The 13886-nt window shown below is 41.0% G+C and overlaps 1 protein-coding gene across 1 annotated transcript in view; it reads left to right on the forward strand.

Moving 5' to 3' along the window:
* The first annotated feature begins 574 nt into the window (after nt 1-574).
* Igbp1 (immunoglobulin binding protein 1) overlaps nt 575-13886 on the forward strand; it is a 27068-nt gene continuing 13756 nt past the window's right edge. Inside the window, exons 1-5 of the mRNA XM_023708311.1 lie at nt 575-833; nt 1180-1482; nt 10244-10439; nt 12379-12458; nt 13213-13325. Coding sequence (XP_023564079.1) covers nt 643-833; nt 1180-1482; nt 10244-10439; nt 12379-12458; nt 13213-13325 — 883 coding nt within the window. The 5' untranslated portion in view covers nt 575-642. The remainder of the gene's footprint in view (nt 834-1179; nt 1483-10243; nt 10440-12378; nt 12459-13212; nt 13326-13886) is intronic.

The following is a 13886-nucleotide window of genomic DNA, read 5'->3' on the forward strand; positions in this document are numbered from 1 at the left end:
AGTCCAGAAGGCGTGCGGCAGTCGGTGGAGAGGAAGAGGCGACTGGGATGGGAACAGGGTGGCGGAGGACCGGCGGGGCGGAACCCGGAGCTCCATCTGTGGGGGACGGAAGCCGGAAGGGGGCGCCATCTGCACCTGGAGCTGGCGCGGCCGAACCTCGGAGCCCGGGGCGGCCGCGGGGGCGCCCGGCCGTCGGGAGCCTCCACCAGGGGAGCGCCTCGCGAGGTAAGACGCGCTCCGGACCCGTCCTGGGGCGCGCCGCGGCCGCCCCCGCCTCGCACGCCTTCCCGCGCCCTGTGCCCAGCCGCGCCCCCCGCCCCACCCGGAGACCCCACGAAACTTCCCGGTCAGCCGTCCGCCGCGAGAAGTAAGCCGTAAAATAGCGCCAAGGGTTTTGCTTGTGTGTGTTTTTAACAGATGCCTGTAGCTTCTACCAGGCTTCCTGGTAAAATGAGTCAATGGAGACGGTTGCCTTGCCCGGGCCGGCTAATCGCCGCTCCCGGGAGTCCCTCCCGGCTTTGGTAACAATGGCGGGACTGGCCAGTGCAGCGCCACTTCCGGGGCCTGCCGCACACGTGGTTTACTTCAGTCTGGTTGCCCTTGAGCCCGGAAGCAAATGCTCTGGGTTCCTCCCACTCCAAGATGGCAGCGTCTGAAGACAGCTTAGAGCTCCCTCGACTTCCCGAGCTGTTCGAAACCAGCAAACAGCTTCTGGAGGAAGTAGAAGTAGCCAATGAACCCACCGGCGCCAAGATAATCCAGGACAGAGTGATCAAGGGACTAGATCTACTTGAGAAGGCTGCTAAAATGCTATCGCAACTCAGTTTGTTCAGGTATGGGGGAAAGGGTAAAAACGGAGAGCGAAGGTAATACTCTATCAAGGATGGAGCCACTGTGCTTGGGTTGGGGGCTTTTAAGACCCTTTCGTATCTACTCGCTACGGCCTTAATACATTGTTTTCACTGTCCGTCTCTCATCTGAGATGGTTGGTGTCCCATAACTCTGCTCCCTAGTGTCGGCTGAATGCATAGGCATTGGGTGTGAACACAGCCACTTAGGTTGAAACTGGCAGCTGTTGCCTTTGTTTTATTCCCTCCCAGCCCTCCTCTCTCCGAGGAAGCAACAGCCACTGTTTGAATGCTAAATCGGGCTTCACAGCCTCCTTTTTGCTCTTTCCAGCCGAAATGAAGATTTAGAAGAAATTGCTTCCATCGACCTGAAGTACCTGATGGTGCCAGCGTTGCAAGGAGCCCTCACCATGAAACAAGTCAACCCCAGCAAGCGGCTAGATCATTTACAGCAGGCTCGAGAACATTTTATAAACTACTTAACTCAGTGCCATTATTACCATGTAGCAGAGTTTCAGCTGCCCAAACAACAACTGGACAAGAACAACTCAGCTGAAAATAACACTGCTAGTTCTTCCATGGCCTATGCTAACCTCCTTGCTATGGCGTCTCAAAGAAAGGCTAAAATAGAGAGGTGGGTCAATAGCTATAACTCGAGAGGTTCCCAGTGACAGTACAATTGGTGAGTGCATGTCTTTGTGTGCGTGGAAGACAGAATGGTGTGTACATGTTGGTTCTTACTGAGCATGAGCTCCAGGCAGAGCAAACTTTGCTGAGTTTTTCAGAAAGCCTCTACCTTTGTTGAGGTGATTGTACCCAAACCAGAGAAAATCAGTGCAAAGAACTTTTATTGTAATGGAGACAGACAGTAACTGCTTTCCCCAAGTCTAAAATTGAGGAAATAATAGCTCCTTCCTCAGAGAATATCTTATGAGGACTAAAAGAAAAATACAAATAAAGTGATCTGCACAGTATATTCTGATAGAATAACCAAAGGATTATGGTTGCAAATGGCAACAGTGTAGTTTAGCAGTGTCTTGCAACCTTTTGTCACAACATAATACACATATGCAGTAAATAACTCTGAAGGGCTCTCATCTCAGAGGTGTTGTTTTGTGTTCTGGGTTTTGTTTTGTTTTGTCTTTTTGAGATAGGATCTCAAGGGCAGTTCAGGCTGGCCTTGAGTTCACTTTGTAGTCCAGGCTGGTCTCGAACTCACAGTGATCCCCCTGCCTCCACTTTCTGAGTGCTGAAATTACAGGTATCCACTACTGTGCTCCACCCAGTGTTCTGTTTATTGAGTTGCATTGTTCTAACAAGAATACTGAATTAGATGTGTAACATCTTCAATGTAGCAATGTTTTTTTATGTGACCTTGAAAAAGTTGCTTATCTTAATCTTAAAAATTATTTTTAACGGTAATTACAGTGTAATTACAGTGTCTCGGAACTATGCTGATCACTGAAGATGCAAACTGTATGAGCATTTGTATGAGTGGTCATTGCTTGGGAGGAGTTCGTACTATGGTGAGGAAGATGCATATAGAAATAGAATAGCAGTATAAATTGATGTGCTAGAGAGATGCACAAGGTACTGTGAGGGCACACACCCAAAGGTTTAGGGGAGAAAAGGCTCCCTGCAAAGGGTAATTCCTGTCAGGAGTTAGGACAAATAGTATTGTCCAGAGGAAAAGGAGAGGAGGGCATTAATCTGCAGAAATAGTGGCATTGATAAAACCAATGGGACATTAACCACTTACCAGTCCAATTATTTAAATACAAAGTGACCATAAGTTGCATATTTTTTCCTTAATTTTTCTAACGTAGCAGAAAATATATAAATGACACTGTTACTACATTATTCAGCACAACAATCAACTGGTTAAAAACACACCTGGTCAGTATGTAAACAGATGTGCTGCCTGAGTGACCCAGGGTAAACAGTTAAGTGGTTAAGGAAACTGCTGGAGTGGGGCTATGTGGGAGAGGAACAGCACTCAGTTAAGTGATGCTGGGACACTGTGAAAGAGGAGGAAGGAATGGTGCTGAAGAATGCAGGGTCAATACCAAGGTGCGCTGAGAATGTGAGAAAGGCTTGTTGCTAAGAGCTTGGGAAGGTGTGTGAATCGTAGCTCCATCATTTCCCCTATGATCTAGGACAAGTTATTTGTTTTCCCCAGCTCCAAAATTGAGGAAATAATAGCTCCTTCCTCAGAGAATATCTTATAAGGACTAAAAAATACGGATAAAGCGTTCTACACAGTATCTGATAGAATAACCAAAGTGAGCTTTGGTATATGTTTGTGGCCAAGAGCATAGGTTACAGAATCAGAAACCTGGGTGTGAGTCCCAGTTTATTTATAAACCATTAGACTTTGCAAAAGTTATGTAGCCTATCTGAGCCTCATGTTGCCTCCAATGTGAAATCTAATAATGGTGCATATTTCTTAAGGAGTATAAATGAGATAAACACATAAAACTAGTATCTAGTACATAGGATTTTATAAATATTAATTATTTTTAATTTGGTCTTTTAGGTTGATTGAGCTTACTTAGGTTGGTAACTGGGATCCACTGAAAAAATTTTATGTCTTTTATAAAAGTAACACGATCATACTTGCATTTTAACTATTGCACTAAGCCCATTTAGGTGACAGGTGATAACAGTTCACTAGGCAATAGCAGATGAATAGAGGGAATATATTTATTTAGAAGGGATGAATCTGCAGAAAACCTGATGAACTAATTGATTATGAAAGGTGAAGTAGAAACAGCAAGGAAGATGTCCATGTTTCTGATTTAGGTAGGTGGCTGTTGAGTTCACTGAGATGGAGAGTAGACAAGGAAGAGCAGATCAGGGGGTGGGCAGCATGTGCATTCAATGTTAGTGCATATGGAGTTGATCCCTGGAAGACCCCCCAGGAGAGGTGTCTGACAGCATGAAGCTCAAGGTGAAGTTTGATCTGGAGAGCTAAAAGTTGGTTGATTTATGCAAATATTTATTGAGATCTTCTTGTGTACTGAAAACTGTTGAAGCTATTAGAGAACCAGACAAAATCAGTGCAGTCAAAGAGCTTTTATCGTACTGGAGAGAGACAGTAAGCTACCAAATACTAATGTAAGTTCAGGAGGTAGGGCTTGTGAAGAATAGTAAAGTATGGTTATGGGATAATGATTGACAGCGAGTGATTTGGGGGAATACAGGACAGACTGAAGCAAAGTATAATTCAGTATCCTATCCGCTGTAAGAAGCTGAAAGCAGTGGCATATAAACAGTGAATTTTGGATCCAAATAATTCAGAAGTGAATACAAACACCATAGAAATAGAGTGTTATGGAGAAAGATAAGGGAGAGGTTGCATCTGATTGGAGGAATGAAAAGATTTCTGAATGTAACTACATATAAGCTGAGTTTCTTTTTTCTTTTTTTGTGGCTGGCTCAGCCTTGCCTGGGGGCAGGGCTGGCACAGCATATGGTGCCCAGGATGGAACCCCAGTCTCTGGGCTTGCCTAAGCAGGCACTTTAGTCTGTTGAGCTAGCTTGCCGGCCTTGAGTCTTAAAGATGGTTAAAAATGGACATTACAGATTTTCCTAAATGTAAAAGTAGGCAAAACAAGAATATTTAAAAAATCAAGAATAAGCATTAATCTTAGCACTGATAGATGTTATTACCTTTCTGTGTATTTTCTTTCAAACATAGTTATGTTAGCTAATAAATTTGCAATAATACTATAAATACAGCTTTTTAATCTTGTTTTTTAACCTAATATTGTGTTTCCATATGTGTTCTGAAACCATAATATTTAATGATTATATAATATTCCATTCTATAATTGTATCGTATTTAAACTAATCTGTTGTCAGATATTTAGAGTATCTTTTTCCTATCCTGAGTGATAGTATGAACCAAGTTTTTTTTGGTATTGAACCCAGAACCTTAACTACTTCTGTTCCTTTGGGATAGATTTCTAGAAGGATCAGTGACTAGATGAAAAGGTTTGACTGATTTAAGGGTCTTCATACATGGTACCAATTTTGCTTTCTACAATAATAAGTTTCATAGTATGTGTCACTGCATTGGTCCTGGATGTTTATTTAGAAAATTAGGTCGTCCCTTTAAGCAAACAGAAGGTATTTTATATTTCTTTGGCCTGCAAGCTTGATCATTGGCCATTTTTAAAAGCATCTGACAGATATCAACACTATCTTTATGCTATTAATTCCCGTATTTATATCTCTAGGCCAGAACCCTTGTAACCATCAGATCAGTACTTCCAGTACCCTGGAGTATTTCACAGACGTCTCAGACTTAACATGCCATACAGTTAAACTCTTGACCTTTTTTCTTCTTGGTGTTGGGAATTGAGCCTAGGGCCTCACACATACTAGGTGAGTGCTCTATCATTGAGCTAAAACCCAGCAGAAACCCTCGACTTTTTGAGCCCAAGTGCTATGCCCAGGTCTTTACTGTCTTAGTAAGTTCACCACAATTTTCCCATGTTTGTAGATAAGAAACCTAAGTGTTAATTTCAACTCCCTTTTTCCAGATTGCTTCATCCAATCTATTCTGTCCACACAAGGAATCTTTTATCTTTCTGTCTCTCTGCATCTCCACTGACATGTCCTTCTAGGCCATCAGAATCTCTCTCCTAAAATAGAGCACGGACTGCCGTGCCTTCCGTGATCTGGTGCCTGTCTCCCCAATCTCACTGTGTCATTCTGCCCTTATTTATTAGCTCTAGCCACACGTGTTGTCTTTCAGTTTTTTAGACAGACATATCTCTTCTATAGACTATGTGTTCTTTTGTGTGGAATGCTGTTCATACAGCAAATTCATTTTTTATTCTCAGTTTAAACATCACTGGAGGGGCCTTTCCTTCTTTTTGCTCCGTGTTTGTTTCTTTCATGGCACTCCTTTCATGTGCAGCTGTTTCATGTGTCTGTCTTTCTGGGTTTTGTGTCCTGTGCGAGAATGTGTACTCCATGATGGCAGAAGCCATTTCCCTCTTCTTCAGTGTGGTATGCCTAGCACAGGGCCTGGCCTGTAGGAGCTGCTCAGGCATTATTTACTGTGGACAGATAGGAGAAACAACATGAACAAAAGCTCAGAGGCAGGTAGATTGGGGTGTGTATAGGGAATAGCTAATAATCTAAGTTTGGCAAAAGCTAAAAGCAATATAGGCAGAGGTCAGCTTTGGGAGGTGATGTATATAGAATTAAAAGGGAAAAGAAGCAGAAAGATAAGTCATCAGTACTCCCAACTAAGATCAAATGATAAAAATAAACTGACAGCTATCAGAAATTACATTTGCAAGAAGATTAGAAAACATTGAGAGCCGTAGGGATAACAGTGGTTTACTTAGCATGCACAAGGCCTGGGTTTAGTCTCTAGTGCCACACATACACAAACCCAAACTATTCAATCCTTATTTAATTTCTCTTAAGTCACCCCATTCATGACTTCAGGTACAGCGACAACACCTAAACTGTATGTCTTTTCTTTCTCAAACCTGTTTTTTTTCACATATATTCTCTAATTTCCATGTTTGAAGAGTGAATGTGAGTTTGGTTGATTAGCACCATCTCCATTCTTTTGACAGAAATAAAGTAGAACCTGGGTCAGTAATGAGTCTACTTTTAGATTTACATGATTTCAGTCCTAAAGTGACAACGGGATAGCCATTTTCATAGACAGAAATACACAACTAAAACTTAATAGACCGCTTGATGATTGATGAAAAAAATTTAGGAACCCTCTGCTGTGGTTAATATGGATGAATTTGCCAAGATAAACCATGTAAAAGAAGAAAAAAGCTAAGGACTAAACCTTGGGCCAAGCTAAAGGAGGAAGGGGAAAATAAGCCGGGGATATAACTCAGTGGCACAGCCCCTGCCTGAAGAGTAAGGTCCTTAGTTTGATTCCCAGTACCAAAAAAAAAAAAAAAATAGAACAGAGGTATGAGACTCATCAAAGTACAAATAGGATTTACAGAAGTATGGGGGAAAGAGCAGATAATTGAGTCCTTTGAAGCCTCTCCCTAGGAATCTTCCTGCATACTCTAGCATCTTGTTCATGTTAATCACACTGTAACTATCAGTCTCTAAATTTGGAACTCCTCAAGCTCAGAGACCTTGACTAATTGTATCTTAGTATACTAATTGTATCCCTTGGTGCCCAACCCAGTAATTGAATCATGGTAAGAACTTGGAGGTGTTTTCCAAGGGACAGATAAAGTAATCTGAAAGATGGAGGCAATATAGTATAGCAGAGAAAGATTTGTTGGAGTCACAGGCGTGAGATGACCAATTTCTGTCACTTACTAGATTGGGCATCACCTAGCCTCTCATAACCTCAGTCTCCTTATGCCAGTTTTTTTTTATCACTGCTCACAAAACATTTTCTTATGCATTTTTCCATCTGAGTTCTCTTAACCTCATGAAATAGACCCTCACTTTTAAAGACATGAAAAAAAAGACATGGAAATGGACTTTAAGAAAAGATTTGAATGAAATTATAGCTAGTAGGATTTAACTCAGGTGTTCAATTATCTGGTTCTTGTACTATTCCTCTAAAGCATAGGAAAAAAAAGTTCTCATCTGAAAAACTTTTTTAAAAAATGAACTGCTGAGCAAAGGTAAGGCGTTTCCAAGGTGAAAAGACACTAGTTAAGATAAAAGTTACAAGTGCTAATGGCAGGGAGGTGAGAATGCAGCCTGGAAGGATGTGAGTGGGGCCTAGATAGATAAGAAAAGCAGAGTAAGAAAGACAAGAGTGAGTAGGGCTCTGTGGCCCATACTTCAATTCTAGCTGGTTGGGAGTGTGGCAGTATGGAGCTCCACAAAGATGAACAGAAAGGCAAAATTTGATCATATGGGCTTGTAGTTAACCCATTTGACATGAATTTATAATTCCTTACCTCTCTTTAATAGCTTGAAACAGAACAAGGGAGTGGTGAAAGTTGCCCAAAGTCCGAAGGATTTGACTAAGAGATAAGAGATTGTACGTTTCCATATAATCTCTTGCCATGGGGAATCTAGGACACTGACAAAAGTCTGGGACAGTGGTTGTTGGCTCATGCCTTTGAGGCCTAAGATTCCTCCGTAGGTAGTGTTGGTAACTTTCCTCTAATTTCACTAAGGCTGTTTATCTTACTAGCAAGAGTGAAGACAGATGCAAGGAAGTAGAACACAAGGAAGGGAGCACTGTGTGAGCCATACACAAGGAGTATGGAAAAAGATGAAAGAGAACCTTACTCAAGGGACCACTAGATAGTCCAGACTCTACCCTGGGTTGTGTATATTCCTGTTATTTGTCCTGTGACATAGGTCCCTCTAGGAAAGGGTAGGGATAGCTGTAGCACTGATTAAACATCCAGAAGTAATAACCCTACTAGCATTCAAGAGCTAGGAATTGACCTTTGTAGTGTTTCACTTAGGAGGCTCCTGTGATGATGGAATAACTGAGGTTTGTAACAGAAAATGCCCACTCATTTGAGTAAAAGAAGAGACTGAAAAACTTTTTTTTATAATAAAGTGTTTCTAGAGCAATGGTTCTTGACTTTTCATGAATCACGGACTCCTGATAATTTCTTGAGACCTCTCTCCAGAAAAAGAGAAAGAAAATGTATAGGTAGAGTCTATAAAATTTCAGGAAGTTCAACCCCCCCACCCCCCTTCATTCCATGGACTTCAGGCTAAGACCTGAGTTGGGTAAACATTTGCAGAGGAATTTTTGGTTCTGGAGGTCTGGAGTGGGGTTCCAGGCAAACAGTTCAAGATACTTCACTTGGAAACCTTGACAGTTTTTCCTTGACTCATCTCTGCCTCAAGCTCTCATATCCATTAAGTAAACTTGACCCGTTTTATATTTTAAATAAACTTGCATTTCACTGCTTCCAACACTACCTTCCTATTTCAAGTCACTGTCTCACCTTGTTTGTGACATTATCCTCTTATTTCCTGCCAAGTATGCTTGTCTCCCAGCCTCCACTCCAAACAATGAAGTGGCATTTAAAAATCTTTTTTTTTTTTTTTGTATTTTAGGGAAGGGTATGCAGGGTGTTCAGTGTCTCACTACTAGATTGGATTTGTAGTGATTCGCCTCCTTACAACCTCCCAAGAGCTGGGATTACAGTTGTGCACCACCATGCCCAGTTTCAATTGCTGTCTCAGTGTGCTCTGGGGTCGGGACCAGCACAGCAGGCCTGGGGATCAAACCCCTGGCCCCTGTACCTGCTTGCAGGCGCTTTAACCCACTGAGCTATTTGGCCGACCCAAAAAAAAATCTTAATGTTCTGTGCATGTCATGTATTCTGCTTGGAAACCTCAGGTGGCTTTTGCATGTCACTCCATACCTCATGGTATTTGGTATTTGGATTTCATAACCTACAAAGTTTTATGTGTTGTGGTCCTGCCTACCTGTCTGACCTCATTTCCTAGTAGTCCTCACTCCATTCCACCCACACTGGCCTTATTTCCCAAATATTCCAGGCCATGTACTTCTCCCTCCCCAGGGCCTTCATATTTTTCTCTTAAAGCAGTCTTCCACATATTAGTAGGGCTTATTCTCTTGTTTTCTTGAAACCTTTACTCAGGTATCACTTCTTGAGAGAGGTCTTTCCTGACTGCCTTGTGTATAATAGCACTCCTGTTTTCGCACTGTCACTCTGTCCACTTGACCATGCTTTTTACTGCTTCGTGGTGTACTTATCACCACCTGACTCATCTGTTTCTTTTCTCTTGTTAGAATGAAAGCTTCATGAAAGCAAGGATGTTCTTTTGTAAACTGTTGTTTCCAGCACTAACAGTACTTGTCACACAATAGGCACTCTGGAGGTATTGATAGCTGAATTATGGTAGATGATGCTAGAGTGCATCCTGAAAAATGCAGCCAAGATCAGTCTGAGTCTGAGTCTGAAGAACTGGGGAGGTTTTGCCCAGAAGAAGAAAAGAAATGACCATTTTCTAACACTTTCACAAAGAATTCTTGTATCAATGGTAGATAAAATGAGCCCTTCGAATCTATAATTCGTTGAATGTACAACCCAAATAGAACACTTGGTGGGGAAGCACTGAGTGATACTAAACACTCAGCCGAATAAAAGTTGGTGGAATCAAATGGCTAAGATATTCTCATCCTTTGATTGCAGGACTTGTTGAGATCAGGTCACATCTTTATTTTTCTGGCTTCAGAATGTTATCTCTCAGTCGTTTGTGGCCCTTCCTTGACTTTGTAGTCTGGTAAACTATCTTACAACAAACCCTGGGTTATAAAATAAGTATTCCTGCCAATGTGGAAATCTACATTTGGAAAGGTAAAATACTGCTGTGGCTTTCTTTTGACATAATTTCTCTTTTATTTTTAAGTTCATTGGTAATGCTTTTCTGTGAAACAGATACAGACAGAAGAAAGAGGTGGAACATAGGTTGTCTGCACTGAAATCTGCTGTGGAAAATGGTCAAGCAGATGATGAGCGAGTTCGGGAATATCACCTCCTTCACCTGCGGAGGTGGATTGGAATCAGCTTAGAGGAGATTGAGAGCATTGACCAGGAAATAAAGATCCTCAGAGAAAAAGACTCTTTCAGAGAGGTAAGCCTGGTCCCTGCCCACATAAGAAAAGCTGCTGTCAATGATTTGAATATTCTTTGGGAAAGTAATCAAATTGAAATCTGTGTAAGTTCTCATAAAAATCACTGTTCATCTTAACGTGAGGGGAGAAAGGCTGATGATTTACTAGTTTCTTTCTTTAGGTTATAGTAGTATTTCCAGGGCTTTCTAATCTGTAACACATTTGTAGTTATTTTCAATTTTGTTACATATCATGGAGACAAATTTTCCCGAAATAAAAAGTGGTTTTGGCTATGGAAAGTTATAGCTGAAATGTGCTTAACTATAATAGGAAGGGATTGGAGGAGATAAGAAAAGCAAAACTGGAGGAGAAAAAAAAAGGGTGAAGCAAAAGACTAGGGAATGTGTTTAGGTTGAGAGGAATTAGACCTCAACCTTACACAATAATGTAAATCTTCCAAGTAGGAGGCTAGTACTAATATAGTGACATTTCCATGCGTAGAACGCTGGGAAAGAAAACCTGGTGTAACACAGCTTTGGCTGTCTTTGAAAATAACCCTCTTTGGAGCTGCTGCTTCAAAAAACCAGGCTCTGCTTCTACTTGCCCTGTGGTATAGGATATAATGTGAATTGAATTGAATTGAATTGATCAGTGGGTCATAGGCATTTATTTAAATTCTCAGAAAAGACTCTTCCAAATTTAATTTGTACTAAGTAGCCCCTGAAGCTCTTCCCTCAAGATAACCTAATTCTTTGAGTTAAGGATAAAAGAATGAATAATTAGTATTCTAAGGCCATTGTAAGTCCCCTTATCTATATGAATGGTTTTCAAATATTTTGAAGCTGGGCTCCTGGGAGTCCTACCCTGTCCCCTTCTTTAATGGTTTTGTTTCTTTGTTTTTTAAATGCTCTTTTCTGCAGTATTGGAGTTGGCCCTGGCAATGGTGCTTGAACCAAGTGACTACCTTTTCTTTAGTCATGTTTTGTTTCAGTCTGCACCTAGTATGTCAAGGTTCCATGGAATCTTTTTGTGTACCTTCATACACAGACTCCTAACCTATTCTTTCCATTTTTATTTAGAAGCATCCATTTTTTAATAAATTATTTTATAATAGTCACCCAGAATCATGTTCAAAAGAGTGTAGGATTTGTGTCTACACACTAAAGACCAGTGAATCCAGCTGAGGGTCTGCATCCCATAGTAATGCCCTACATTAGCTGTCCAGCTCATATAGACCCAGAGCCCAGAAAAATAACCATTGTGAGGCCAATTGGAGGACAAATGTTCACAACAATGTCCCAAGAAGGATCCATTTTTAAAACACCTAAGAGTACTTGACAATTACTAGCAAAAGTATATTGGAAGGGGTTGTAGAAAGGTCTTGATAAGTTAGCTTTTCCATGCAAAGCCGGGCTAAGGAAAAGTACATCAAGGTGAGCTCACGGCACTTAGATGGACCATAGAGGGGGACTTCAGAATTTCCCTTTTTGGAGGAGTTATGTTAAAGCCAAGTAATTTTCCTTGTGGTAAGTAAAATTCCTGTGAGAATTTTTCTTTTTGTAACAAGGTATTCAGGCTCCCTCAGTGAAGTTATATCTTAAAGAGTAATAAATAGAGAGCAGGTAATTCTTGAGCATTTGTATCACTAGAATTTTTTTTTCTTAAATCAAGAGACTTATTATTTATAATTTTTCAAGGCTGGGAAGTCCCAAAGCCAAGTAGGGCACATCTGATACAAACCTTCTTTTGTGGCATCTCATGATAGAAGAAAGGAAGGCAGGGGGGACCACGTGTACATCATGCATACTGAGAGGGATGGGGGACCCAACCTAAACTTTCATTAGAAATCCACTCCCATGACAACTGACTTGTTTAGCATCAGAATACTTAAGAGCAAGGGCATGCATCATAGTGTGGATAAAATGGCAAATGCACCTCTGAAGTTCATGTTTTCCTCAGGCATCAACTTCTCAGTCATCTCCTCAGGATAGACCTCCAATGAAGTCCTTCATCCTCACTCGGAACAAGGCCCAGTCCAAGTAAGTAGAAAGTGACTTGCTTTTGCAGCTTCTGTTTTTGTGGTTTTATGGCAATGCATGAGCAATACACAGGATAATCATTGTGGAAAAGTTATGGCTTCACCTGTAGAGGCTGTTCTGTCATCCCTAGCTGGGCATGGTGGCTCATGCCTGTAATGCCAGTACTTAGCAGACTGAAACAGAAGGATTGCCATGAGTTCGAGGCAAGCCTGGGCTGTATTCTCAAGGCCAGCTTGAACTATGTGGTAAGACCTTGTCTCAAAACAACAGAAGCAAAGAAAAAAGAAAGTGCTGCTTAACGGTCCTGATACTTTATCCAAGTGTATCTTTCTTAGACATTTGCATAAGGAATATAATAAAGCAGGAAGATAAAGTATCTAATGGTATACTTAAAAACTTTTTCCATTATTGCCATTCTTGATGCCTTTAGATGCAGTTCTCAAAAGGACATTCTTGCTTATCTTTTATTGAATTTTGAGTTATTGATGCTGTTCCTTAAGGTGGTGAGAGATTGTCTTCAGCACCTTTCAGAGCAGTTAACTGCAAATTCCATTTCATAATGTCATCACTGTTCTGTGGGGCATTAGTTTCTGGGGTTGCTTATTGGGAGTTGATTTGGGCTGTTTATCTTTTCATTAAAGGTCTTAACTTTAAACAGAGCTGAAATAGAGTCAGGCCTTGTTATTTAAAGTGAAGAGACTTTTTAATGCTGCTATTTTTGTTTAATTTTCTGAAAGGAATGTGATTTTTACAGAGTATTTGGAGCTGGTTATCCAAGTCTGGCAACTATGACAGTGAGTGACTGGTATGAGCAGCATCAGAAACATGGAGTGTTACCAGACCAGGGAATAGCCAACTCAACACCAGGTATGAAGGAGTGGGAAGAAAATACTTGTGCTATTGGCTTCTTACTCAAAATTAAACTATGATTAAATGTTATCACCCTATAACAATAGAATAAGTCTGGGCAGAGATTCTGAGTAATTGAAAGATTCTAGGCCAAAAAAGAAGGAAGAAAAAAAAAAGATTCACTAGGTACACTGGCACATGTCTGAAATACCAGCTACTTGAGGCTAAGACAGAAGGATTCAAAGTTCTGGCCCAACCTGGACAATGTGGCAAGGCCCTGTCTCAAAATAAAATTTAGAAAAGTCTGGGGGTTGACTCATGGTATAGTGCCCCTGCGTTTGCTCCCCACTACTATTGAGAGTGGTTATATCTTGTCAATTCAGTTGTGGTAATTTGTACCTTTCTACGAATCTGTCCATTTCTTCTGTGTCTTCTATTCTGTAAGAGTAAAGATTCTGAAAGTAGCTATTGATAATGTTCTGAATTTCCACTGAATCTGTGGTAATTACACCCTTTTCATTCCTTATTGCTTGTATTTGAATTTTTTCTTTCCTCTGTTTGATGAGGTTAGCTAGGGGC

This window comes from Octodon degus, unplaced genomic scaffold (genome assembly GCF_000260255.1).
Source record: "Octodon degus isolate 3935 unplaced genomic scaffold, OctDeg1.0 scaffold00347, whole genome shotgun sequence".
Classification (NCBI taxonomy): domain Eukaryota; kingdom Metazoa; phylum Chordata; class Mammalia; order Rodentia; family Octodontidae; genus Octodon; species Octodon degus.